Source organism: Salvelinus fontinalis, chromosome 2, assembly GCF_029448725.1.
Source record: "Salvelinus fontinalis isolate EN_2023a chromosome 2, ASM2944872v1, whole genome shotgun sequence".
In the NCBI taxonomy this organism is placed as follows: Eukaryota; Metazoa; Chordata; class Actinopteri; order Salmoniformes; family Salmonidae; genus Salvelinus; species Salvelinus fontinalis.
In genome coordinates, this window is record NC_074666.1 from 60,862,747 (window position 1) to 60,890,729 (window position 27,983).

General features: G+C 42.2%; 1 protein-coding gene across 1 annotated transcript in view; it reads right to left on the reverse strand.

Moving 5' to 3' along the window:
* Positions 1-27,983, reverse strand: part of LOC129822591 (protein FAM171A2-like) — a 59,061-nt gene that overhangs the window by 28,691 nt on the left and 2,387 nt on the right. Inside the window, exons 2-3 of the mRNA XM_055880943.1 lie at positions 12,437-12,664; positions 2,479-2,571 (exon numbers count right to left, since the gene is read on the reverse strand). Coding sequence (XP_055736918.1) covers positions 2,479-2,571; positions 12,437-12,664 — 321 coding nt within the window. The remainder of the gene's footprint in view (positions 1-2,478; positions 2,572-12,436; positions 12,665-27,983) is intronic.

Below are 27,983 nucleotides of genomic sequence, written 5' to 3' on the forward strand. Positions count from 1 at the left end.
TCTCATTGAGGCTGTTGCTACCAAAATCAATTGTGCTGTAGTCACAATAAATGCCTCTCATCCCTGTCACGCACGCGCACACATACAGTCACGTCAGTCCCGGATTCTGGGATCTTTAAGGAGATAAGGGAAAAGCGCTGCATCAGGGGCTCTGGGCTTGACAGTTCAGAGAGGAGGGGGAAGAGAGAGAGATTTAGGAGGTATGGAGATCCAGTTGATAGACACTAAAGAGAATGTGTGTTGTGTGGGTCTGAGAGAGAAAGAGAGAGAGAAATAGAGAGTGCATGAACTACAGAGAAAGTGGGAGCATGTCACATGTGCAGCTTTCTTAAGGGGCCTTGGTTGGAGCGGATTACATCATTCTGGCTCACTCATTGGACTGGACAGGTGACAGGACGTTGAGGGCTGTGACACCACGTACAGCACCGTACTGGCAGCGTAAGCAGAGAAACTGACAGAGATGAAGAGAATGAGGAAGAAGGAGGGCGAGAAGACAGTACACTGTGCCTATTGCTAACACCTCGTATTGTATATTTAAGAGGAATACAGAGGGAAAGATGGAACATTTTCTTAAATTATTGGGTATTGTTCCTACCCAGCATTCCCCGGAACACACACACCCCCAACTGCATGTCATGATTGTTTTCCTAGACACTGTGCATCTAACTCTGCATTGCTTGCTCTTTTGGGTTTGAGGCTGGGTATCTGTAAAGCACTTTGTGACAACTGCTGATGTAAAAAGGGGTTTAAAAAAGACATGATTAAATTAGATGTTCACACCCAGAGAGTATCACTAAACAGAGACAGTATCTATCACGTTTATCACCTCCCATAATGTGGGCTATAACAACACAACAATAGTACGTACTGCTGCCGCTGCTGCTGTGAAAGCAATTATTAAAATCATATGGAACAACGACTGGTGAATCTATAGGTCTTTCTTTAATTGATTTAATTAGAGATGAACACAGCATGGCCTTTACACCCAGCCCATTCCTAAACAGGTGTAAATTCTGGAAGACATTTACAGCCTGTTTGGTTTGCCTAGAAATGCCTTGGAGGCAGATAGAGTGCTGTATCTAGGTTGATTTCGTTTGGATGCTTCATCTTCTGTATTGGTTTATGGTTTATTGGCACTATCAACAATGTGGAAAGTTACGAGTGTATTTTATCAGATCTGTTCGATTACCGGTCGGGTAATAAACACAACACACACGCACACCATCTGCACACGCACGCATGCCCACACACACACAAAATTAAAGAGCTGTGATTAGCTGATCAGACAATAAAAGCCTGTTTCTCTTTTGCTGTAGTGTAGCGGCCGAGTGATGTATTAGTGATGTAACTGACTTTGAATACAGAGAGGCCCGCGTTGTCAGAGGACAGCACGCTCCATTTGTTCTGCCAATTACTCTTCAGCTCCACTATAAGGGTTGTGTTGCTGTTGCGTTTTACCTGCTACACCGAGCGTTGTTTTGAGAGCGGAGAAGAGCAGAGGGGGAGAGCATCTTTATTCTATTCGATTATGCATAAGTACAACAGCTTTGGTCCAGTTTTTCGCAGGTACTCATTAAATCGGCAATATGTCACTTTTTGGGCGACCTGACCAAATTCTCAAAAGTTATAGATCTGTCAGTCTCATTGAAAGCAAGTCTAAGAAGTGGTAGATTTCTGTGCTTCCTGTTCTTAAGTTTGTTTTTGTAAACCAGCTTCAAAAAGCTGGATAATTGAAAATATGTTTCACAACAGTTTAGACGGTACAATGATTCTCTATGTTTGTTTTGTCACATAAACTGAATGTTAGCAACCAGGAAATGAGTAATTTCTGCATAATGAACCTTTAAGTTGTTGCTAGTGGTTGTTCTAAATGATCCTCTAATTTCACAAATTGTTGTTGTTTACATTGTGAACCTAGCTAGTCAATGTAGCTAGCTAGCTAGTAGTAGTAGTAGCTTCTTGTGACGTCATTATTTAAATTCACATGATAGAATGAACACGCGCGTCAGCCATCAACATTTTTACATTTTACTTTTGTAATTTTTACCCCCCCTTTCTCACAAATTTTGTGATTACGATCTTGTCTAATCGCTGCAACTCCCCAATGAGCTCGCGAAGGTCGAGTCCCAACCGTGATCAGTGATTACTGATCTAAGGCCATATGGAGAAGTGTTAAAAAGCCACAAGCCAGCAATTTTGTAATGGAGATTTGCCGTTGGAAGAAGAGGAGAGATACGTGAAAGTAGACAGTAAGTATAATGTGGAAACAGGTATATATATTTTATATTTTTGTATATGCCATATAGAAGACGCTTCTATTTAAAGTGACTGACAGTCATGCGTGCATACATACATTTCACAAATGGGTGGGCCCGAGAAACAAACCTACAATCCCGGTGCTGCAAGTGCCATGCTCTACCAACTGAGCCATACAGAACCACATGCAGGACCAGGCAGGTATAGTATGTAGAGACTCACCTGGGAATCCTAGCAGCACCTGGACTACATCATCATACAGGATCAGGGTGGCAGGCCGCTGGGGGAGCAGGTAGAGGCTGACTGAAGCATACACTTAGAGAGAGAGAGAGAGAGAGAGAGAGAGAGTTAGGTATGACAGATCAGTCATCAATCAGACAGACGCCTGTCTCCGTTGACTGCTGCCGTAAACAATGTTTATCAAACACAGAGACAGTCATGACCTATTTTGCTCCCTTCAAAGTGTTTCCAGCTGTGCATCAAGGCAAAAATACAGCCAGCGTGGGGTTATATAAAGAAACCAGGCCACCTCATTCATCAGCGGTCCACAGAGGATACTATATACGTGTGGTGAGGAAATCCTAGTGCATCCCACCTGAGAGTTCCCTCCCTGACAGCCAGACTGAAAGGAGTGTGTGTGTGTGTGTGTGTGTGTGTGTGTGTGTGTGTGTGTGTGTGTGTGTGTGTGTGTGTGTGTGTGTGTCTGCAACCCGAGTCCAATAGGGGGGGGGGGGAGACACTGGCAATGAGCAATAACAGTTGTGACGAGGCATTGAAATCCACCCAGAGGGAAAGCGTCCAGGATAGATTCAAAACACTCTTGACATTGACAAGCATCTCTATCCTTTCGCCTTTGTGTTCCGGGGGGCGTGGAAGGATGTGTGCTGTCTTTACACTCGTGACAGGTGTATGCTTTGCTGGTCAAGAGCGTTACATGTATTGGATTACATCTCGAAAGGGTGTAGACTAAACAACCAGCACTATTCGGTGAAACCTAGGACCTGTCTCTGTTTGTTGTCACGTATTAGCATTAGGTATAAGTGGGGTATTACAGAGAGTATGGTTCCTGCCATTCAAACGTTTTCACTCAGGCCCCCCTTCCAGCATTGGGAACATCCCACACCGGGTATATATTTCTATGGGTACAAGCACTATTCATGAGACAAACTGTTCACACCCTTCTTGTTGGTGGAGAAAACATTTTGCAGGTTTAAAGCCTATTTCCTGCTATTCTACAAATTTTTCCATGGGATGGAGGCTTTTTTGTTGTTGCCATTTTACCACTAGAACCGCTAAAGCAGTCATTTGGACTGCTCATGAAAGAAACATAAATATTACTCTTCCATTTGTTAAGTCATGTCCCCCTCTGTCCTTGCCTAACAAATCTACATAACACACTGCCGTTGTTAGAATCTTAATATCACAAACAGAACTGAAGTTATAATCAGTTTTAAGAGGGTATGTCATTTCTTTGAATGGTTTTCCACTATTGCCTCTCCTTCTCCCGACAGTAGTGCTTGCTCCGCTCCTTCTCACGACACTTGAAAGTGCCGTGTCGAGTGTAATTTCACACATACTACAACAGATTAAATAAATAAAGTAGTATGGGGGAGAAGAGGCGAGTTGATTAGAGAGGGGAAGCGAATGATGCATAATCATGTAATCACCAATTGTGACTGAAGAACAGCAGTCCAAACAGTCTATTCTGGTCTACTTGGAGTACACAGTGAATGTGTGTGTGTACATTTTCAAAATCTGAATGAAAACAACTTAAATGGTGGGGAAGGAATTAACCATGACACCTCCGAGGCCTATTGCGCAAAAAAGCTAACCGGGCTACCACAAAATGAAACCGTGAGACAGGAGTGAGGAAGGGACAGCACCGTTTAGATAGAACAAGCCTGTGACAATGCTACGGGACGATTATCAGGCGAAAATGTATTGGATACCTTTCTTTGGAGAAAGCATGTCACGGGATCGCTACAGAGAGATCATGCGCTACCTCCATTTTGATGACTAAGAAACTAGAACGCGACTCCTGGAAACAGATTGATTGACACTTGAATGTTGGTGTTTTGTTTTTACATATATCCTACAGTAACATAAACTAATGAAAATACTATACTAAAAAAGTTATATTCTTACCCAAGACCTTCATAAACACAACCAAATTTTTATTTTTGTGATAGCATATATGAAATGTATTAATTACACTGTTGCAGCCAGAATGACTGCTCATTAGCTTAAAGGCCTAGCGGTTCTAGTGTTAAAGCTCATTTCCTGCAATTATATACACTTTGTCATGGGGGTGCAGAGAACATTTTTAAGTTTTATGGCTCATTTTCTACAATTCTACACATTTTCCCATGTCTTATGGGTTCATGTGATATTTGAGTGACTCAAACATTAGACAAAAACCAATGGGCTAAAAAACCTTGCTAAAAACTTGAGCTGACCTGGACATCTCTGAGTTACAAATAGCTCTCTGCAATAACTGACATGACAAGGGGAAAACTGATGATGCACTACCCAATTTCAAAATTGCACTTTGTGCATTATACGATCACAACTTTCAGGAGTAAGTTGAAAGCAGGAGTTTTTGGGGGCCATTCGCGCCCCACAGTTTGGGAACCGCTGAAGTAGCGTAAGGTTTACTTGGCTCAGCATCAGCAGAAATGACAACTGAGCTGTGTGGCATTTGGGCATGGTTTCCTCCAGAACGTTTTCCCCCCCCATCTGTCTCTAGGGATCTGACTATACCCACTGACCAGTATAGCCTTGGGCTGTCTGGACCCTCTGTAGCAAGTGCTGGCTACTCTCCAGGACACATTTGCATGGTGGCTAGAGTAAGCTGCAGTGCCCAGTGCCTATCTAGCCTAGTTTAACCAGACTGAACCATAACTGCACCATCGAGAACAGTGTTCAGTCTGGGTTAACCAGGTTCATGCTCATTGGGGCAGCAGGTAGCCTAGTGGTTAGAGCGCTGGACTTGTAACCGAAAAGCTGCAAGATCGAATCCGAGAGCTGATAAGGTAAAAATCTGTCGTTCTGCCCCTGAACAAGGCAGTTAACCCACTGTTCCTAGGCCGTCGTTGAAAATATGAATTTGTTCTTAACTGACTTGCCTAGATAAATAAAGGTAAAATTAGTTTTAAAAATCTGTTATTGAGAGGAATCAGGGTGTTGCTGATACTGATGTACCCCCTGAGCTATAAGCCTGTGTGCATAAGGCAGCAGAGACATTTGCTTGATACAATCTGCAAGAGCTAAAAAGACAATAATTAAAATTATCATTATATATTTATTATACTGGATGCACAATATATCTACAGCTTGGTAAGATATAGATGTTTGATTTACCGTATGTTAAATGCTGATCACTCCATAAAGGGAAAGCTTTGTGCGCAGATGTCTGTATTGAAGTCACTGTGGTTGACAAGGAGAGTCGATGCGGCATGCAGTGTTTACACTGTTCCCTGCAGCTTGAATTATTAGGCTGTATGAGTATGCTCTGTGTGTGGGTGGACGCTTTCCGAGAGCTAAGAGCTACAGTTAGAGTGAGCCTGGCAGGTTACGCCAGCCCAGGTTCATAGACGCTGCTTTAACTGAGAGAACTGGGACATTCGCCCCTTTCTCTCATGCACACACATACAGACACGCACATATGCACACAGATCGCAAACGCACACACGCGCACACACACACACACACAGACACACACACACACACACAGAGAGATCAGACACGCACAGGCAGATCCCACAGTGCTTAATATTCTCCACCATGGGAAGCAGAGAAAAGGGAAGGTGACTGCTTGTCAGACCAGAGCATATACAGCACTGGGCCTGAGGCACAGATGGGGAGAGAGACAAGAGCCAGAGCTAGAGCCAGAAAAGACTGTGCAACAGAGGGAGAAAAAAAAAGTGTCAATTTGACACAGGGGAGAAGGGAAGGGGGAGGAAAGACAGATGGAGATGGAAAAAGTGAGAGAGAATCCACATTAGGGGAAAGAGAGTCAACATAACAAGAAAGCAATGCTAAAATGCCTCCAAGACACCAGTTTTATCATCCATCCTTCCACGTTGTGTTCAGTTCGGGTTCGGTCCCCTGACTTCAGCTGAGTCAATCAAGAGCTGTGAGCAAGAGGCACCTCGTCTCGCTGCACAAGGAAACATATGAGCGATGGCAGTGAGTCATCCATCCCTGGGACTTGCATGACAACCACAGATTATAGAAGGGCTGGAGGGGATAGCCTAGCCGGGCTGTAGGACACTGCAGTTTTTAAAGAACCATTTTGTCTCTCTTAGACCAACGAGAATAAAATACGACAGAAGAATAGAGGGGCGAACAAAGTCAGTGATAAGCAGAACACTACTGACGGAGACTGATGAAGAGATATCTTTCTAAGGGGGAAGGCGTTTTGGGTTTGAAAGCATAAGGGACAAAGGATGCAGGGCCGACCCACATCCTCTCTCAGATTGTTGAGTCATGGTTATAGTACGTTAACAGTTACCCATAGTTATTGGTTAATAGATGGTAGTTATTGTGATAGGGACACAATGGTGTATATCTCCAGCCTCGTCCCAGATCTGTTTGTGCGGTCTTGCCAAATCCTACCCTATGATAAACGACCATATGAGTTGACTATATAAACAGATCTGGGACCAGGCTAGCATCCCTCCTCAGATTTCTGCAATGTCATAATGGCTTAAGTGTCTATAAAGTTTGTGAAGTGCAAACAGACCGAACGGATTCTCATTATCACAATCATCAAAGACATGATTCTGTTCTGTTGTCAGCACTCTGCGGCGCTCTCCAATTTCCATATAATGCCTTGTTAAAATGGCTCAGGAATTTATATGGATACACTGTAATTAAATAGAATAGGATTATAGTGTAGACCTATAGAGAATACATATATTATGAAATATATTCCAAGTGAAGTTAATTTAATCAATCCAGTTCACTTCAGAATGATTCCAGAATCCATGGACACTGAATTGGGTTAATAGGCAGGGCCCAGGGGGATAACTTGGGGACAATGAAGTTTGGAATTATGGCTATACAGAAATAGACCATGTTAAGGTCTGCTGACAGTGTGTGTGCTCTGTGGAGAGAACTTGTTGACAGAGACAACAATGGCTGGGGACAAATGCAGGCATGAAATGAAAGAGCAATTAAAAGGGTTTGTGGAAATGAGAAACACAAAAAGAAATACAAAAAGAGAAAACAAAAAGATAACTAAAAAGACAAGAGGTTTACCACTTGGATGAACATTGTTTCTCATTAAATCATTATGACCATATGCCATTGAATGTAGGCTAAAGTATCAGAGAGCGCAGGTAAAAAAAAGCATGCTGCAGTTGGTATAACGGAGGAAAGAGCCACAGTAACGCTCCATCCCTTCTGAAGCAAGCAGACTAAAGTGCCAAGTAGACTACTATCTATGGTGGTGAAATGGACAGAGCTCTCCAAGGTGCTGATTAATTCAAAGCATTTTAGATGTCACTGCAGAACACCCCACATACTCTAGTATACATTGCCTTGCAAAAGTATTCATCCCCCTTGGCGTTTTTCCTATTTTGTTGCATTACAACCTGTAATTTAAATTTATTTTTATTTGGATTTAATGTAATGTACATACACAAATAGTCCAAATTGGTGAAGTGAAAAAAAATATAGAAACATTTTTTTTCCAAAAAATTAAAAAAAATTAAAAACAGAAAAGTGGTGCAGGCATATGTATTCACCCCCTTTGCTATGAAGCCTCTAAATAAGATCTGGTGCAACCAATTACCTTCAGAAGTCGCATAATTAGTTAAATAAAGTCCACCTGTGTGCAATCTAAGTGTCACATGATCTCACTATATATACACCTGTTCTGAAAGGCCCCAGAGTCTGCAACACCACTAAGCAAGGGGCACCACCAAGCAAGTGGCACCATGAATACCAAGGAGCTCTCCAAACAGGTCAGGGACAAAGTTGTGGAGAAGTACAGATCAGGGTTGGGTTATAAAAAAATATCCCAAACTTTGAACATCCCACGGAGCACCATTAAATCCGTTATTATTATTTATTTTAAGAATATGGCACCACAACAAACCTAAGAGAGGGCCGCCCACCAAAACTCACGGACCAGGCAAGGAGGGCATTAATCAGAGGCAACAAAGAGACCAAAGATAACCCTGAAGGAGCTGCAAAGCTCCACAGCGGATATTGGAGTATCTGTCCATAGGACCACTTTAAGCCATACACTGCACAGAGCTGGGCTTTACGGAAGAGTATCCAGAAAAAAGCCATTGCTTAAAGAAAGAAAATTAGCAAACGCGTTTGGTGTTTGCCAAAAGGCATGTGGGAGACTCCCCAAACATATAGAAGAAGGAACTCTGGTCAGATGAGACTAAAATGGAGCTTTTTGGCCATCAAGGAAAACGCTATGTCTGGCGCACACCCAACACTTCTCATCACCCTGAGAATATCATCCCCACAGAGAACACCATCCCCACAGTGAAGCATGGTGGTGGCAGCATCATGCTGTGGGGATGTTTTTCATCGGCAGGGACTGGGAAACTGGTCAGAATTGAAGGAATGACGGATGGCGCTAAATACAGGGAAATTATTGAGGGAAACCTGCTCCAGCGTGCTCAGGACCTCAGACTGGGGCGAAGGTTCACCTTCCAACTGGACAACGACCCTAAGCACAAAGCTAAGGCTTCGGGTCTTCCAGAGATTTGAGATTGGGACGGAGGTTCACCTTCCAGCAGGACAATGACCCTAAGCATACTGCTAAAGCAACACTCGAGTGGTTTAAGGGGAAACATTTAAATGTCTTGGAATGGCCTAGTCAAAGCACAGACCTCAATCCAATTAAGAATCTGTGGTATGACTTAAAGATTGCTGTACACCAGCAGGAACCCATCCAACTTGAAAGACCTGGAGCAGTTTTGCCTTGAAGAACGGGCAAAAATCCCAGTTGCTAGATGTGCCAAGCTTAGAGACATACCCCAAGAGACTTGCAGCTGTAATTGCTGCAAAAAGTGGATCTACAAAGTATTGACTTTTGGGGGGGGGGGGGGGGGAATAGTTGTGCACGCTCAAGTTCTGTTATTTTTTCTAATTTGTTGTTTGTTTCACAATAAAAAATATTTCTATCTTCAAAGTAGTAGGCATGTTGTGTAAATCAAATGATACAACCCCCCCCAAAATCAATTTTAATTCCAGGTTGTAAGGCAACAAAATAGGGAAAATGCCAAGGGGGGTGAGTACTTTGCAAACCACTGTAGCTGTGGGGCTTACACAAGTTCGAATTTCTTATAGCCTAATTTTCAAGACATAAATGCATGACAAAAAAAATTGACGTCACTGCAAATCACCCGCTAAAAACATACTCAGCTGTGGAGCTTACAAGACCCAAATTTCATATAATTTTCAAAACATCAATATAGCAGTAGAACAAATATCACAATATTGGAATATGACTTTAAATAAAATAAATCAATGTAGGCGACAGCAGAACACATGTGAGAATACATAGGCCTCCTGCCTATGTGATAATATGAAGCGCATATTCAGATAAACTTCACAGTACAGAACAAGTTTGTAAAGGAAAAATGTATTCCTACCGTAGTTTTCAAAATCTCCCACAATGACTCTCCCCATGTCAAGTCCATTTAACTCCTGACAGTAAGTTTCTTTCTCAAAGCCATGACGTTTAGACTCCTTGTAAGGCTGTTTGGAAGACTTTGGCTGTAGTGTCTATTTTTCAATTTTGAATGTTAACTATAACCTGGGTACCCTCTTTAGCCTCGTCTACAATGCTTGCTGCCCCCAAACGCACCTTGGTTCAGGTATGTTACTGTACATTCCACCTACTCTTTTGCTAATTTAATCCCTTTAGTCTTTTCTAGACCAAAGCTCCCAACCTATTTGCATGTTGTACAGTCCAGCTTTGAATTTTGCATGAAACACCAGGAGTTATACATTTGCTTGTTCTTGAACTGAGCTTCTGTCCAAACTGCACCTGCTCCAAGCACTTCGTCGGTGGATTCACTGTCCCCCAAACCCTCCCCAGCTCCCAGTCCCCCTCTCCCGCCGAGTCTGACTCACCAGTAGGCCTACTAGCTAGCAGAAATGCCGGTGGTGGTGCTAAACTGGCGGGATTAGCAGCGCTGCTAGCTAAGGCATTGCGATCAGGAGCAATTTGCCCCTCATTCTTCTCCTCCGGCACTGACCGTTCTCCGGCGTGTTTCGGGTTCGATTCACCATCTTTCTCTTGATTTTTGAACTTGAAAATGTCATAAAACTCGATTGTCTTTTTTTATAACATTTTTTATGTGGCTTTCCCACGTTTCAAATTCAGTAGGAAGATGACTAGCCTAGGCTAAGTGACAAGATTACATAGGGACCTCTTCATTAGCTGATCACCACTACCAAGACCTGTGTCAAGATCAGCTACTTACCCCACCGGCCTTCCCCATAACCTCTATGTAGTAATGAGAGAGCAGGTCTGTAATCAGTGAAGGATCGCTGCGCTTTGACAAGATGGTTTTTCTGAGCGGGCGGTAGAAATAACGAGGAGGCAACTTGACTTAAATCTGATCACTTTTATTAGAATGTTCATAGTGCGAAATGTGATACAATTAATAAATCATGCCGTGAGAGGTACCGGATCTGGGCAAATAGGTGCCGGAACAAACTAAGTCAAATCTGTTCCGGCAGGATCTGGCTCAAATTAAGCACAGATTATAAATTAAGTATAACTATAACCAATCTAATGTGTAAAATAAATGATTTCCAGCTCAGCTCCAGTTATGCATTTGTTTTTTCTAACTTGCTAGCTAAGTGGCAAGAGGTCAAGATCAAGCTTCTTGGTTACAGCAGAGGCATTCAATCCCCTCCTGGATCAAGATCAAGATCCCTGTTGCCTAAATTGTTTTGTGCGTCCCAAAAATATATCATAAAAAAAGAAATGTAAATAGCGGCCTTTGTGTGCACTTCTGGTAATACCGTATACCCCTGTATGGTACAGAAACCTATGATGGTATGAAAACCTGGATACTGCCCAACCCTACCTCACGTGTCATCTTTTTGATTGCCTGGCCATCCCATCTTCAGTTAGCTGTTTGTTCAACAACATGAAATTCTAAAACTGGCTAGTTTTTCTTCCTCACATTTGTCCTTATATTGGCTGTTAGATGTAAAATCAGCATTACGTTTACTTTGCTGCTTTTGGGTAAAGTTTGTCGACTTGAATATGATTTATTTTTTTATTTTTTATTTATTATATTAAAACAGTTATAACGGTTATTTTCTTTTCATGGCGGTCTTCATCCATAATCGTCGATTACACGGTTATTTAAAAAAAATCGGCACAGCTCTATCCATGGCATGATGGCATTGGCATCCATGCAATTCTACCCTCAAGAACCAGTGCCATGTCAGAGAAGAGATGCTCTAAAAACACCACAGCCATGGTCTGCATCCCAAATGGCACCCTATTCCCTATGTAGTGTACTACTTTTGACCAGGGCCCATGATGCAACCATGGGGTTGCTTAACTCTTAAGGGTGGATGGTGGAGGACAACATACAGTTCATACAGGCCCGGGCTCCTGTCACTTTTCGGCTCTCATGCTAAAAGTAGACCAGCACTAACAGCTAAGTGGCTTCCAGCCGCTAGTGCCGACAGGACAGCTCTTCCCTTACCGCTGAATTTGCAGCTCCGAGGGTGGGATATCACTACAGCAACAACTGGGTGAGATGGGGTGAGCGGGTGGACACAGAGATACTGCAGACTGTGTTACATGGATAACACCCTGGCAGTGGACCCAGAGAGGAGAAGGCAATGGAGGGGAAATGGGGTGGGGATTTGAGGTTAAACAACAACTGGGTAGGACTCTCCACACCCCGCAGAGGATAGATTGGCAGAGACGGCTTGTTGGATTCCTTCAAACGTCCCAAAGGATTCTGGTAATTATTCTTATAATTCTTATATTACTTGCATAGGTTTGATTCATCAGTATTGAAAACATAGCTTTGTGAGGATTAAGTTCTCATAACGTGATCGCACAAAGTAGTATGAATAAGACTTTGATGGAATGGTGGTAAACCACAACCACACAACATTCTTTTCATTCCTGAGGTGAAAGAGTGATATGTTAGGGATGAAACTCAATACTCACAGGGGATGCGGCTGGCATGCCAGGGGGCGGAGTTAGTGACAAAGCCCTGTTTTGTTGCCGTGACAATGACCCAGGTGCCAGGGCGGTACAGGAAGGTGACCATGACGACGCCATCTTTGCCAGCCTTGCTGGATGCCAAGGTAGACTGGTTCCCATAAACCTCCACTGCAGCCTCTGCCAGAGGTGAAAGGTCACTGTTGTCAAACACCTGGACTCTGATGAGCACCTCTGTGGAGAGACAGGAAATAGAATGATTCAATTATTCAAACTAAATCAGAAATCAAAAGGATAATTTATAGTGAACGCACAAAAGTATTGTTTGGTTTTGATTAAAAGTTGGAGCCTACACTTGTAGGCCATCGTACAATCTAAGAACATACAGATTGTTCTGCTTTTTCACATATAGTTGGGTTGTAATTTCTAAGTTCCCTTGCAGCTAACGATAAGAAATGTGTTGCTCTTATATAAAAAAATTAAAGTGTCATCTTGCCCTACATAAAGTAAGTGACCGGGCAAGCTTGTCTCTGTTCAGGTGTTCTAGTTCTCAGCTGACAAGGCATGATGACTCATCGTTGTTTACCATGAGATCAAAAAGCATTTCATGGAGTTTAGTGGTACAGTGCCCGACCCTATGAGGACATGCTGGGACGTCTGCCATCAGATTCGATTGATCCTCCAAACCCCAGCCAAACTGTCTGGAGGGGCAGAACTGCTGGCTGATTCCACTGCTATGACCATGTGCTTTCTAGTAACCATGGTGATGACCTGGATCATACATGCATACTCCTCATAAGCTGTTCAGAACAATTCTAGTTATTCAGTTCAAGAATATATTCCATGGAAAACATCCTCTCTCATGACCATGAGATCACACACACACAGTCCAAGGTCTTTTGACAGAAAGTTAACAGTTGCTTTTATTGGCTGTGATACTCACTCTCAACATACCGTGATACAGACTCTGTAGGGGGTAACACTATGCCCTTCGCAGAATCGTGTGTGTGTGTGTGTGTGTGTGTGTGTGTGTGTGTTGTCTATGTCGCGCTGCTTTGCTTTATCTTGGCCAGGTCGCAGTTGTAAATGAGAACTTGTTCTCAACTGGCCTATCTGGTTTAATAAATGTGAAATAAATAAAACAATTTAAAACGTGTGTACGGCTAGCCGATTCACAGGACCATTGATTGGCCCAGTTCACATTTTCACATTCTAAATGGGTCAATGGCTCAATTGATGCAGGTTGCTATGAGGTGTCCCCAGATAAGAATGCTGGGAAAATGGGTCGCTTGGCAGCTCCGTCTAGCATGGAGGACAAGGCCCAGTGATTCCATGGTGCCATACCGAGAAGATGACATCATCTCCATAATTAACATACAACATGAATCAACAAACACAACAACCCACATGAAGCTATGAGGGGAAATCACATTGTATGAACCGGTACTCAATAGGGGTACTCAAATTCCTCTATGTGCCCAGATTACAAAAACGCTTTCTCTGTGAATATTATTGTGCCAATGCAGCAAGCTGAGGTTGTTGAGAGTGCCTCCTTGATTTTTGAGGATACAGAGCCAAGAGCTAAAAGGCGGAAATCATGGCAGGAAATACAAGGAGATGCAAATTAAATGTCATATTAAACCTGACACTGAACTGGCTTACAGACCCCCTCCCCCCTCCTCCTCTCGCTATCTTTCCAACCACCCTCTCTGGTACATCTCTCTTTGGTTCTTTTGACATTGATGAAAGTTGAAGGAGATTCTCGAGAGGTATCAAACAAAATCCCGAGAATGGACTTGTTACTGTAATGAAAACTTGCAAACTTGTCAGGTCTTGACCACTAAGTCCTGAAATGGTGTACGACACTCGCTCCTCTCCAAGCAGGGCGATATAAACATAATTGTCTCGTTGAGCCCAACACTAGTGCTGTAGAAATTGCAATAGCACAGCAATGTTTTTGAAACAACTGAAATGTATAGACATATATTATATTTGCAAATATTACACTCTTGAATATACAACCATATGCAAACAATTAAAGGGTTTGTTTATTGTTCGTGCACGCTAGCAAATGTAACTACACACAATACCAAAGGCAATATCAGCATGTAAAGTAGCTAGTTAGCGCAGTTTGTTTAGGTGATTTTACAGCTATCAAATTAGGACTCTACAATCTCACCATGTTCAACCTGCAGATCAATGTGCCTCACAGAGTGGAGTCTAACATTCGCCACGGTAGATAAACTTTTGAGGAGATCAGAAACGTTGAAAATGCTACGCCAATGGTCCACGTGTTGCATTCTGGACGATTCTGGGACGAGGAGCGCTCTCCTTCAAGGAGTGAATGGGAGTCTATTGAGCGCTAGCTCAAAAACCCAACATGTGCATGAATTTCGTCAACATCTTTTCTGAGATGTGAGATAATTAACTTGCCATCTGTAATATCGTATAGCTTTGGAATCATTCCATTTCGTACTTTTGAGATTTTCTTAGCAAGCTCGTGACACAGATTGGTCGACCAGTCGGGCGTTATGCGATCCTTCATTCATTGGATTCCTATCTCATTTCTATAATATCTCTGGCAACGGCACCATGCAATGCACCCTGGACTAAAGAGGCAGACAAGTAGGAAAAATGTGCTAGACCCTCCATTAAATTACACATTTCTCGAGGTAGGAATATCGCAAAAATATGATCAATGGCTTATTCGAGAGAAGACATCCTCCCGAGTTATGACATCCGTCAGTATTGAAATCTGACATGTATAAAAGACGTTTTAGCAATCTAAAAATCGTATTCCTATTAACTTCCAGTGTAGTGAGAGCGACTTTATTACAGTGCTATGTCATACTGGCGTGAATTTTGCCTGCTTGAATGCCAATAATTCAGATACACATGAAAACATAAAATGACCCAGGGAATCAATAGAACATCACTCAGAGATGCACAAAAATAATATAACATTCAAAATGGGTGAACCTTTCGTGTAATACGCTGAAGTTGTAATGTAGGCCTAAGCGCTATCTAGCTATGGTTCAGCTAATGTCACCTAACGTCAGCATTCAGCTAACTAGCTAATTCTAAGGAGAATGCAGAAATAATTTAGTTTAGTTTGCTACCTAGCAAGCTCTGTAGCTATTATACTATGAACGACACTGTATGATAAAGTTACTGTACCTATATATTCGTATGAGAGGGGTCAATATTATTTTTTTTATTTTTTATTTCACCTTTATTTTACCAGGTAGGCTAGTTGAGAACAAGTTCTCGTTTGCAACTGTGACCTGGCCAAGATAAAGCATAGCAGTGTGAACAGACAACAACACAGAGTTACACATGGAGTAAACAATAAACAAGTCAATAACCTAGTAGAAAAAAAGAGAATATATATACAATGTGTGCAAAAGGCATGAGGAGGTAGGCAATAAATCGAATAATTACAATTTAGCAGATTAACACTGGGGTGATAAATCATCAGATGATCATGTGCAAGTAGAGATACTGATGTGCAAAAGAGCAGAAAAGTAAATAAATAAAAGCAGTATGGGGGTGAGGTAGGTAAATTGGGTGGGCTATATACCGATGGACTATGTACAGCTGCAGCGATCGGTTAGCTGCTCAGATAGCAGATGTTTAAAGTTGTTGAGGGAGATAAAAGTCTCCAACTTCAGAGATTTTTGCAATTCGTTCCAGTCGCAGGCAGCAGAGAACTGTAAGGAAAGGCGTCCAAATGAGGTTTTGGCTTTAGGGATGATCAGTGAGATACACCTGCTGGAGCGCGTGCTACGGGTGGGTGTAGCCATCGTGACCAGTGAACTGAGATAAGGCGGCACTTTACCTAGCATGGCCTTGTAGATGACCTGGAGCCAGTGGGTCTGACGACGAACATGTAGCGAGGGCCAGCCGACTAGGGCATACAGGTCGCAGTGGTGGGTCGTATAAGGTGCTTTAGTAACAAAACGGATGGCACTGTGATAAACTGCATCCAGTTTGCTGAGTAGAGTATTGGAAGCTATTTTGTAGATGACATCGCCGAAGTCGAGGATCGGTAGGATAGTCAGTTTTACTAGGGTAAGTTTGGCGGCGTGAATGAAGGAGGCTTTGTTGCGAAATAGAAAGCCGACTCTAGATTTGATTTTGGATTGGAGATGTTTGATATGAGTCTGGAAGGAGAGTTTGCAGTCTAGCCAGACACCTAGGTACTTATAGATATCCACATATTCTAGGTCGGAACCGTCCAGGGTGGTGATGCTAGTCGGGCGGGCGGGTGCAGGCAGCGAACGGTTGAAAAGCATGCATTTGGTTTTACTAGCGTTTAAGAGCAGTTGGAGGCCATGTTTGATATGCAAACGTTACTAGCTAGCCAGCTATGTAAGCTCATTTTATGCATGTACGAACAAGAAATAAACCCTTTAATTGTTTGCATATGGTTGTGAATTGTTGCAATATTCAAGAGTGTAATATGGTTTGGTTGTATTATTTAAAGAGTGTAAAAGTGTTATGTTTTAGATGAAAAGTTGCTTGCGGGGATCAGTGTGCTTAGCTTCCTCCACTGTCCAATTGCCCCATACTTGGCTCGAACCAGTGATCCTCTGCTTTGCAACACACGTGACCGCCCTCCTTGACAACGTACCAACAGTTTGAGACACCTAATAGTTACTGATTGGATGGCTCCATCCGCAACATTTCAAGCTAGCTCTGGAGTGAGCTTATGGCACATTCTTAACTCCATTACACTTGTTTATTGGCTAGTGGCTACTGTGATGTTTAAGGCAAATTGGAACTGCAGAGCAAGAATATCATGGTGCCAGCTTCAACGAAAGGTAAGGCAAAGACGTGATGTAAATTGAAAACTGTATGTACATATTATGTCAATTAAAATCTTGTTGCAGTGCCTCTCCAACTTTCTCTCTCCCTCCCTCGGGTCCCTCTATTTTTCCCACCTCCCTCCCTCCTTCCCTCTGCAGATGGGTATTCAGAAAAGGCTGAGGGAAGCTGAGCAGCAGGGTGGCCTTGGAAAAGGAAGGTAAGTATTCCTGCAATCCAACAACGTCCCATTTCCATGTTTGCTCACAGCCAGCTCTTCCTGTATGTACAGTAGGCTCATTTCCATTCCATTGTTTAACACACACATTACTCACCACGATCTGATCTGAGCCATCTCATCTAGTCACTTGACAACTCGCTCACACTACACAACTCAATATAAATTGGTGATTTTGCTGATTGATGTACTGTAGGCTATTTGAATAGAAATCATCTGTTATTCAACGTTCACACACTTTCTTTCTTTAGCCTCCCCAGACATGATGCACAAACCTATTCAAGCATACGTGTGGGTTACTAACGATGAGGTTTATGGGGTGAACGAGGACAGTGCCGGTCGGTGACGTTTAAGATGAGGGAGGAGTATTTCTTTTTGAGCATGGCCTTATTTCTATTACAGAATATGACTGTCATTCATATTCCATTCACCCAGCTCAATGTAACGTCAATAGGTTTAGGCTACAAAATGATACTCAAATTTTCCCTATACCCATCATGAGGTTGCAACAATCTAACTTCGCCTATGAATGAAAGTTTATAACATAGGTACACAGGTCGTGGGAATTCATTTGAGTAATCAAGGTGACAGACAGTGACACATTCAATACCGCCTTGCACACTCTTGCCTGCATCAAGCTGATCTAGGGTGTAATCATTAGTCCAACACTTGCAAAAGAGAGTTTCTATTGTAATCCCAGTTTGGTTCCGTTTGCTTCAATTTAAGAAATGTTTTTCAACAGAATCGGCGGAATGAATACACACTTGATCACACGCAAACACAGTTCACTTTCATAGCAGCCACATACAAACAGCATGATCATTTTTGCTCATTGTATAACTCCTACTCGAATCTACGCACTCTCTTACTTTTTCCCTTTGCTTGTGGACTTCAGTCCACAACACATCAGCTGTCTCAGATCAGGCGGGAAAAAAAGAAAATCCAAGCAAACCCATATCATAACTGTTACACACAGCCTACATCGTTGTCACCAAATTAGCTAAAGTCATAGTCAACATAACTACTATAACTAACATGTTTGTAAACCCGCTAGAATCATGCAGTACAGTGTACAGTCAGATAGCAGTTTAGTAATTACACCGTTGGCCCCTCGGGTTGCAATAAATTAATAAAACCAAAAGCTTACCTTAACTTGGAAGAGTTCCAGTGTTGGATAGCCATAACCAGCTATCTAACATAGCATCCCTCGCCGTTAGAGCCTGGTGTTTGAGTAGGCTGAACAAGCTAGCTGCATTCACTAGCTAATTGAAAGTGAGAAAAAAAAGAAATATAGCTAGCTCTCTTTCTCTCTCTTGCTTCTTCATTTTATGCACTGCTCTGCAAACTAGCTAGATTCATTATCTGATCCTTTGATTGGGTGGCCAACATGTCAGTTCATGCTGCAAGAGCTCTGATAGGTTGGAGGACGTCCTCTGGAAGTTGTCATAATTACTGTGGATGTCTTTGGAAGGGGGTGAGAATCATGAGCTAGGATTTGTATTGAAGTCGATGTACCCAGAGGAGGACGGAAACGATCTGTCCTCCGGCTATACCATGGTGCTACCCTATAGAGTTTCGGCAGCTACTGTAGACCTTGATTGCAAAACAGTGTGTTTTAATCAACTATTTGGTGATGTGAATATATTCAGTTGAATCTAAAAAGGATAACTTTTTTCATGTTTCACTATTTTTATGAAATTCACTGAGGAGGATGCCTCCACTGAACGAGGGTGTAAAACGGAGATCATCTTCATTGTGTGTCGTTAGCTCCTCTGTCCCGATGCCTATACACACTGCTGCGGTCTCTTCTTGTTAAAATGTGCCATCGTTTATACACTCACTATCAGGTGGTCTCGGTGCAAGCAGTAACTGTTCCAGAATGCAATGCAGTGACAAGGGCTCCTCCACGGGCCACGGGGAGAGCCAAAGAGAGATAGGGGTCTTGTTTGTTAAAGGAGAGAGAGGTGGGGGGAGCAGGAGCATACAGACCCCAGCCATGCAGGAATGTCTGTCCTTGCCTGTGACCCTCATCAGAAGCCAGCAGACTCTGGGCCGGACGGACGGACAGACAGACAGAGCTCTCCTGAGACTGGGGGATATGGTGGAGCACTTTGACTGATGAATAGCTCCTTAGAATGTGTTTCTGACGTGGGGTAAGAACTTCCCTTACGGAAAAACCACATGAATTTCACGTGATCTTATGTGAAGATAATGTGACAAAATGTAAAAGCAACATGTGATAACAAGAAACTACACATGTGAAAACATTTGAGCACATGTGAAAACATGATCTAATGTGAAATAAATGGGGATGCCCCATTTCAACATGTGATACCATGAAACTACACATGACAACCTTGGAATGTTTTTAACGTATGATAACATTATATAACTTATAAATGCCTCATCAGCTTAGTTCAACCCAAAATACAAGCATGTTTTACTACAATGTTTGTAAACAACAGATGCTAATTTCTTGTTAAACTGCAATTCACATGTGAGGTGAAAAATGGTATTCTCCTCATATGTGAAAAGGTGGCGGTATCATGTGAACTACATGTGAACATATGGTGTCATATCGTTTCACACGTGTCTCTTATGTTTTCACATGAACATTTCAGCTCAACGTGTGAACAGTTATTTCATATGTGAAAATATGATTTCACACGTTTTTGGAAATGGTATGGGGTTTTTAAAGCTGGAATCCTTTGTTGCTATATATTGCTATATCCATTTTTGGACTTATCAATTAATGATACAGTTGAAGTCGGATGTTTACATACACCTGGTTGGAGTCAGTAAAACTTGTTTTTCAACCACTCCAACAATTTCTTGTTAACTAACTATAGTTTTGACAAGTCGGTTAGGACATCTACTTTGTGCATGACACAAGTAATTTTTCCAACAATTGTTTACAGACAGATTATTTCACTTATATCATTCACTGTATCACAATTTCAGTGGATCAGAAGTTTACATACACTAAATTGACTGTGCCTTTAAACAGCTTGGGAAATTCCAGAAATGATGTCATGGCTTTAGAAGCTTCTGATAGGCAAAAAATTGTAGACCTCCACAAGTCTGGTTCATCCTTGGGAGAAATTTCCAAACGCCTGAAGGTACCACGTTCATCTGTACAAACAATAGTACGCAAGTATAAACACCATGGGACCACGCAGCCGTCTTACCGCTCAGGAAGGAGACGCGCTCTGTCTCCTAGAGATGAACGTACTTTGGTGCGAAAAGTGCAAATCAATCCCAGAACAACAGCAAAGGACCTTGTGAAGATGCTGGAGGAACAGGTATAGCAGTATCTATATCCACAGTAAAACAAGTCCTATATCGACATAACCTGAAAGGCCACTCAGCAAAGAAGAAACCACTGCTCCAAAACCGCCATAAAAAGCCAGACTACGGTTTGCAACTGCACATGGGGACAAAGATCATGCTTTTTGGAGAAATGTCCTCTGGTCTGATGAAACAAAAATAGAACTGTTTGGCCATAATGACCATCGTTATGTTTGGAGGAAAAAGGGGGCTTGCAAGCCGAAGAACACCATCCCAACCGTGAAGCACGGGGGTGGCAGCATCATGTTTTGAGGGTGCTTTGCTGCAGGAGGGACTGGTGCACTTCACAAAATAGATGGCATCATGAGGAAGGAAAATTATGTGGATATATTGACGCAACATCTCAAGACATCAGTCAGGAAGTTAAAGCTTGGTCACAAATGGGTCTTCCAAATGGACAATGACCCCAAGAATACTTCCAAAGTTGAGGCAAAATGGCTTAAGGACAACAAAGTTGAGGTATTGGAGTGGCCATCACAAAGCTCTGACCTCAATCCTATAGAAAATGTGTGGGCAGAACTGAAAAAGTGTGTGCGAGCAAGGAGGCCTACAAACCTGACTCAGTTACACCAGCTCTGTCAGGGGGAATGGGCCAAAATTCACCCAATTTATTGTGGGAAGCTTGTGGAAGGCTACCCGAAACATTTGAACCAAGTTAAACAATTTAAAAACAATGCTACCAAATACTAATTGAGTGTATGTAAACTTCTGACCCACTGGGAATGTTAGTTAGACTTAAAAGCTGAAATAAATAATTCTCTATTATTCTGACATTTCACATTCTTAAAATAAAGTGGGGATCCTAACCTAATTTTTACTATGATTAAATGTCAGGAATTGTGAACAACTGAGTTTAAATGTATTTGGCTAAGGTGTATGTAAACTTCCGACTTCAACTGTATATACCCATTGATTCTTGAAGAATATAACTTATAAATGCCTCAGCTTAGTTCAACCCAAAATACAAGCTTGTTTTACTACAATGTTTGTAAACAACAAATGTAAACAAACACTGTTTGCCTCAAGACACAAAATATAATTTTGCTCTGTCTATGAATTTGAGAGTGGTTACATTTCTCCAGGCCCATCCCTCAGCTTTTCACCAAAACACAGGTGGAGTGACAGCTTTGATATTGTTTCAATTAAGGATTTTAGCTTTAAGCTAAATGGCACACTGTTGAGCTAAACTGTGTAATTAAACATTTTTTGTAGAATTCTCAGAAGTCCCCTACACATTCATTACCTATAATACAGTACATCTCTGCACTTAGCAAATGAGTGCCATCTGCACTGCTATTTTAGTTATTTGTTAATCTGACAATTTTCTCATCATTGATCAAATGTACTTATCTCAGCAATTTGAAAACCCTCAGATCAAAAAATGTAATCAATGATGAGAGAATAGTCAGATATCACAGAACTTCATGTGAAATAGCATCACGTGAAGTTTTCAAAAACCACATGGTTTTACATTATTTATAATAATAACATTACAAAATAAAACGTTGCATGTGCAAAATATGTGAAATCTGGTGATTTTCCACATGTGAAATCATGTGGGGGTTTTTCCCATAAGGGCTTCCTCAATCTGGACAGCCTTGTAAAACTGTTTGGGTGAGTTTCCTGAGAGGGCAGATAGGATGGAAGGCTGACGTGTCACAATCAGTCTGTCCTTCTGCTGTGAGCAAGGTCAAACCTCCTTGGGAACTCTTTGATCTAAGGAGACTCACTCTTACCCCAAATGAAACACAAAGGGTTTGAGGTAGAGGTACCAAGGGCGAGGAGAGCGTTAAGAGGAGATAAATCAAACCAAATCACCTCCACCTCCTCCCTACTCTCATCGACCTGCTGGAAGTCATCATGAGGGACTTCCTCAGGCTGCACATAGAGGGGGAGAGGAGAGAGAGACAGAGAGAGCAAAGAGAGCTGGAAAGATAGAGACTTGGTGGGGGTGTCCTTGGTTAGGTCCACAGCTGGAGTACATCAGTAGAGAGGATCTCTCTCAGGCCTCAACACCATTATCTACCAGGGCCCAGGGGGAAGGTTATATGGTGTGTGTGAAGGTTGTTAGGCGTCTTTAAAGTTGGGTTACAGCTTTGGATGAGACTTTCAGCTTGAACCCTACCACCTACATGCTAAATAAGCTATCTTTGGTTACACACAAGAAGGGCCCCAAAAGCACTTCATGTGCAACATTGAGATTTTCACCAAGACATTTCAGAATAATTACAGCTCCAATCTCCAGCATGAGATGAGATGAGCTTTGGTCGTAACATGCTTAGAGGTTTCTGACTAACTCTGCAAGCAATGATAGCTTAGCTTGTCATTACAGGATTAAAAGTTTTGATTAAATGAAAAAGATTTTAGCTTCCTCAGCAGCAGGTTAACAGTGCAGTACACACAGGTTGATATGGCTGATTTCCAAGTGTCATAAACTACCGCTTAGTGTCCCCAGAGAGGAAACCCATCCACCGGTCAGACAGCGTTGGCCCTGGTGCAGGGCATTGTTCCATGTGGAATCACAGCCTCACAGGACACATCAAGGCTGTTCTAGAACAGGAAAACACAGTTCCAAGCCAAAGTCCACAAACAGTTCCCCCTACTGTGCTCTCCTTGAGAGCCAGGATCCCAGTGACAAGAGGCTAGTCCCCTTGAAGACCACAGAGGAAAAAGGAGAGGACACTAAATACACTTGATATGAGAAAACAGGATAATAAGCACCAATCAAACAGATGGCACAATTTCTGATTGATGAAGTAGAAGCACAACGGTTACAATCAACTCAGAGTTTATGCACCGTCCCTGCTTTTTCTTTACCGGTGCCATCCTGCTCCATATGAAACCAATGGTCATTTCTGATCTGTAATTATGAACAGTGATTCATATCATTAAGGGGGTCACTCCTTTTCATTGCTGGGTAACAGTAATTGTTTCTGCTCATTTGCACAAGAAGGAAGTGGTGAATAATCCAATAAAAATCACATGATTTCACCACACGAATGAGTGGCGTGCAAATGACCGATACTTCCATAGTTAACAGTCACGATTCCACAGAACCTGATGTCTACACAACAGGCCGAATGCGGCAATTTGTTACCATGGCAATCATCGAAGAGCACGCTCACCCGCGCCCACACAAAACCCCAGCTAGTACATATTAATGGTATCAAAAGCTTTTGTGTTACATAGTAATACATAACTCACAGAGGGCTGTTGAATCTACATGGTGTTTAGGCACTCATAGCACTCTGAGCAAAAGAGTTTCAGTATCTGAATCAAACAGCTGCTGGAATGGACAAAAAACACAATTGCACGATCTGGTTACACTCAGGAATAATCTGTGGTCAGAGTGAGGCCACGGCAGCTTGCTGGGATGCAGTAATACAACTTGGTCATCATGTCCAGATGTTTTGGATCTCTGCAGCCTAGCCCAGATGTTTAAAGCTGGCCTGGGACATCACGTCGGCTTGTACTGCATGTGGTCAGTGAGAGGATTAAGAGGGGTAGCTAGAGAAACTAGCATGTGGAGGTGAATTACATGCACAGAGCCTTTCATACAGTATCTCCATACAGTATATGGCACTGACATACATACAACAACCTTGTACAGTGTCAGTATCTCACAATTGAATTGTGGCTGATCATACGTTAACCTAACAACATAATAAATCAAGGAAAGATATCATGACGGTTATACGACGATGTAGCTCACTCACCCTCACACCGAGAAAGGGTAGTTGCGAAACTGACAACATTATTGTGTCCATATTTTCCTGCAACTTTTTAGCTTTTTCTTTGCAATGTCATAAAGCAGCAGGTAAGTCTTGCGCCAGTAACTGAAAGGTCGCTGTTTCGAATCCCTGAGCCGACTAGGTAAAAAACCTTTCGATGTGCCCTTGAGCAAGGCACTTAACCCTCATTGCTCCTGTAAATCGCTCTGGATAAGAGCGTTGGCAAATTTTTGTTATTTTCTTACCAGTCTTTTTGAGTCATTCTTTCTTTACAAAATACGTTGTGTGCCAACTGTGTTTTGGGAATATGGAAGCAAATTCTCTTTGGACATTTTTATAAAACGGGTATGTGTGGCAAATAAGCTTACATGCCAAATTAGTCAACTGTTCTCAAACATAATCCATATTAAAATGTGGAAGCCTACTTAACACAAGTGAGATAATAGAAACAGAAAATAATGAGGGGACTTAGATTTAAATGCCAATCCACAGAGGATTTGATATGGTTTCTTACTGGAAGCCTTTCCAAATATCACATTTTCCAAGGAGCAGAATTTCATCCATTACTAAGGGCAGGAAAGTTGGATATGAACTGTGAGTATCCTAGCCAAACTGAATACTCTATAGCAAGTCAAACGATATATTTAGGAATTGCTTGCTGGCAGTCCTTGTTTAGAGACAAGACAGGTTGTTCAGATTTTATCAGGCTCACTTTTGGAGTAAATGAATCTCATTCCAGAATAAACTTGTCATTAGGAGGAAAATAAAATCACAAGGCAAGAATTTGAGGAAAGAGCCACGGTTCAGGGATCCACCCATTGTGTGGAAACAAGAAAGAGTTGTTGGTCTTAAAAGACTTGTCCAAAATGTCCAGTACGAACGCTATTTGTTCAAATATGCTATCATCAGCCTAGGAAGAATAAGTGCATGTGTGTATAACTTGACTGACGGTCCACCTATATATACAGTATTGTATGGTCTAAAAAACAAGAAGCACCATTAACCTGTGTCCTGCACACAAAAACCATGGAAAACTTTTGCTGTGAAGTAATCCATGTACGGACATGACTTTTGTTGTGCTTTAAGAACAACCAATAGAGACATTCTATAGAATAAAAGAAAAGATTGAGTACTTCAATGACTAGGGCGTGTCTCTGTCGTAGCAGGACTGCGCCGGGTGTGTTAGGCTGTCTATATTTCCAAAGGGGTGCTATGCTGTGCTGCTATGCTATGTCCAGACAGCTCTACTAGTCTCCTCTGAGAGGAGAGAGGGTGTTAGGTGTCAACAGTCGGATTCCTCCCACTGTACAGCTGCCTGGGCAAAAATTCCTTGGCAGACAGCCAGCACCCCTTCATAGGCTACCGCTACAGCAAAACAGCCTGGCTGGTCCTGGTCCACGGTGCTCTGAATCCTAATACAGGATGTCAGTCAGAGCAAGTTCCTGGGTCAGATAGACCCACTCTTTCTAGCCTGGTCCTAGATCATTATTGTACTGTCTTGCCAACTCCTATGGTCATCGTGACCATATGATTTGGCAAGACAGCACAAACTGATCTGGGACCAGGCTACGACTCTTCAGTAGAAACCAACTAATTTTCCCATGTCTCAGCTCCACTCCCAGCAGTAGATTGTATAATTAAAAAGAAATGATTGAATTGCTAATTACAACTGATCTCTTCTTGACATTGCTTCCATATTTGACATAAGTGTATGTCGACTCTACACTGCCTGCTATTTCCCCCTGGACGGATTAGTGAGACAGCATTTTCACATCACAATTAAAATTTAACCAGACGTTTTTTGAGATTTTCAAAAGATCCACAATCCAGATTTCCTGTTTGGCTAAACATCAAATAATATAACCTGTAGAGGTTGTCGCCCTAAGCCATCAGAAAAAAGCGGACCACAACGAAGGAAAAACTCCATAAAAACTGTATATGGATGCTGGAGGCATAAAAAGATAAAACACCAACCGACAATTTTTGTTGGAGCGTATGGTCCGGGGCCCGGAAACATAAGTATAATAATTTGTACACTGCAAATCGACCACAATGTAGCCTAAAAATAGATTGTATTTTAAAATAACTATCAATTCATACCTTAATAACGTGTTTTTAAATGTTTTATTCTTGTGAATAGTTTTCCTAAATGAAACTAACTTTAGCTAAATTCCTGGTGATTGTACAGTTTTTCTGTACCGAAAAAAGGTTTTGGCCCACTTGCCGCCTGTTGTCGACCACTGCCATAGAGGCTCAAAGTGCAGCAGTGTATAGATATGGACAGACTACCCCTGAAGTGTAGCTATTCAGAACAACCACCCTGTCACTGAACTACCCCATGACATTGATAGAAAACAAACCAAAAAACATATCATTTTTCTAATTAAAAACACAATAAAACCTAGATCTCAGGGTACAGAAGGGACTGTTCTGCCAAACAATTACGAATCTGAACAATTAAGAATTTCAGCCTGTATGGTTCACCTGCCCAGCGGCAATGGAGAGAAAGATGGGTGGTACAGACAGCACAAATCCATGGCAGTCAGCTCACATTAGACCCCTGCCTGGCCAGGCCTCAGCCGGCTATTGTCCGCAGACCGTGGCAGGCTGCAAAGGTTGTCAGACCGATTAGAACAGTCAGGCGTTGGTCATGCAGAAACAGCCCAAGAATAACACACATTTTTCATGCTTTGGTTGTTGCTCTGGGCAGTGGGCACAGTCCGTCTGCAAGTATACACAGCTGATGCTTTTACATAAACCCCTGAACTCAACAACAGCAACACTGCCTCCGTCCTCACAAAATAAATGTCATCAACCTCAGGCGCTAAGTAGTTGGCAATACACCTCAGACGTTTGAAAATTCAAGGAGACGGACCATAGAAGCATCAACGATCGTAGGAGTATCTCTGTCTGATTGACAGACAGCACCTGGCTCTTGTAAGACAGATAAACACGAACTTCAAAAGAAAGCCACAAATGGACATGTGACAAACTGCCTCAACTGGGTAGGACACAACATAGAGGTCACTGAGAGGGGAAGGGGCAGGACTCACCATGGACAGATTACAATGGCAACAACATCAAGTGACAAAGAGAAGACACGTTCCACTCAGTCACTCTGATCTCAGATTTCAGCATGGAATAAGGTTAAGACAAACCAAGATCACGGTTTACATCGTACTGAAGATGACCTGGAATCAAAAGTTCATTTTCAGGACAATAATTCAGATATGAGGATTTCTGATGTCAGTGAAAAGTCAAATTTGTTTGAAAGAAAAATACTACCATTTTCATATATAGTATTTCTAAGTATCCTTAACTCTTCTACCATACAAACCTGCTCTCTGGGGACATCAGGCTTACTTTGAATATTGCGCTATTATACTAAATTATGAATAAATAACATCCCCATGGCTAGGTTTAACCCCTA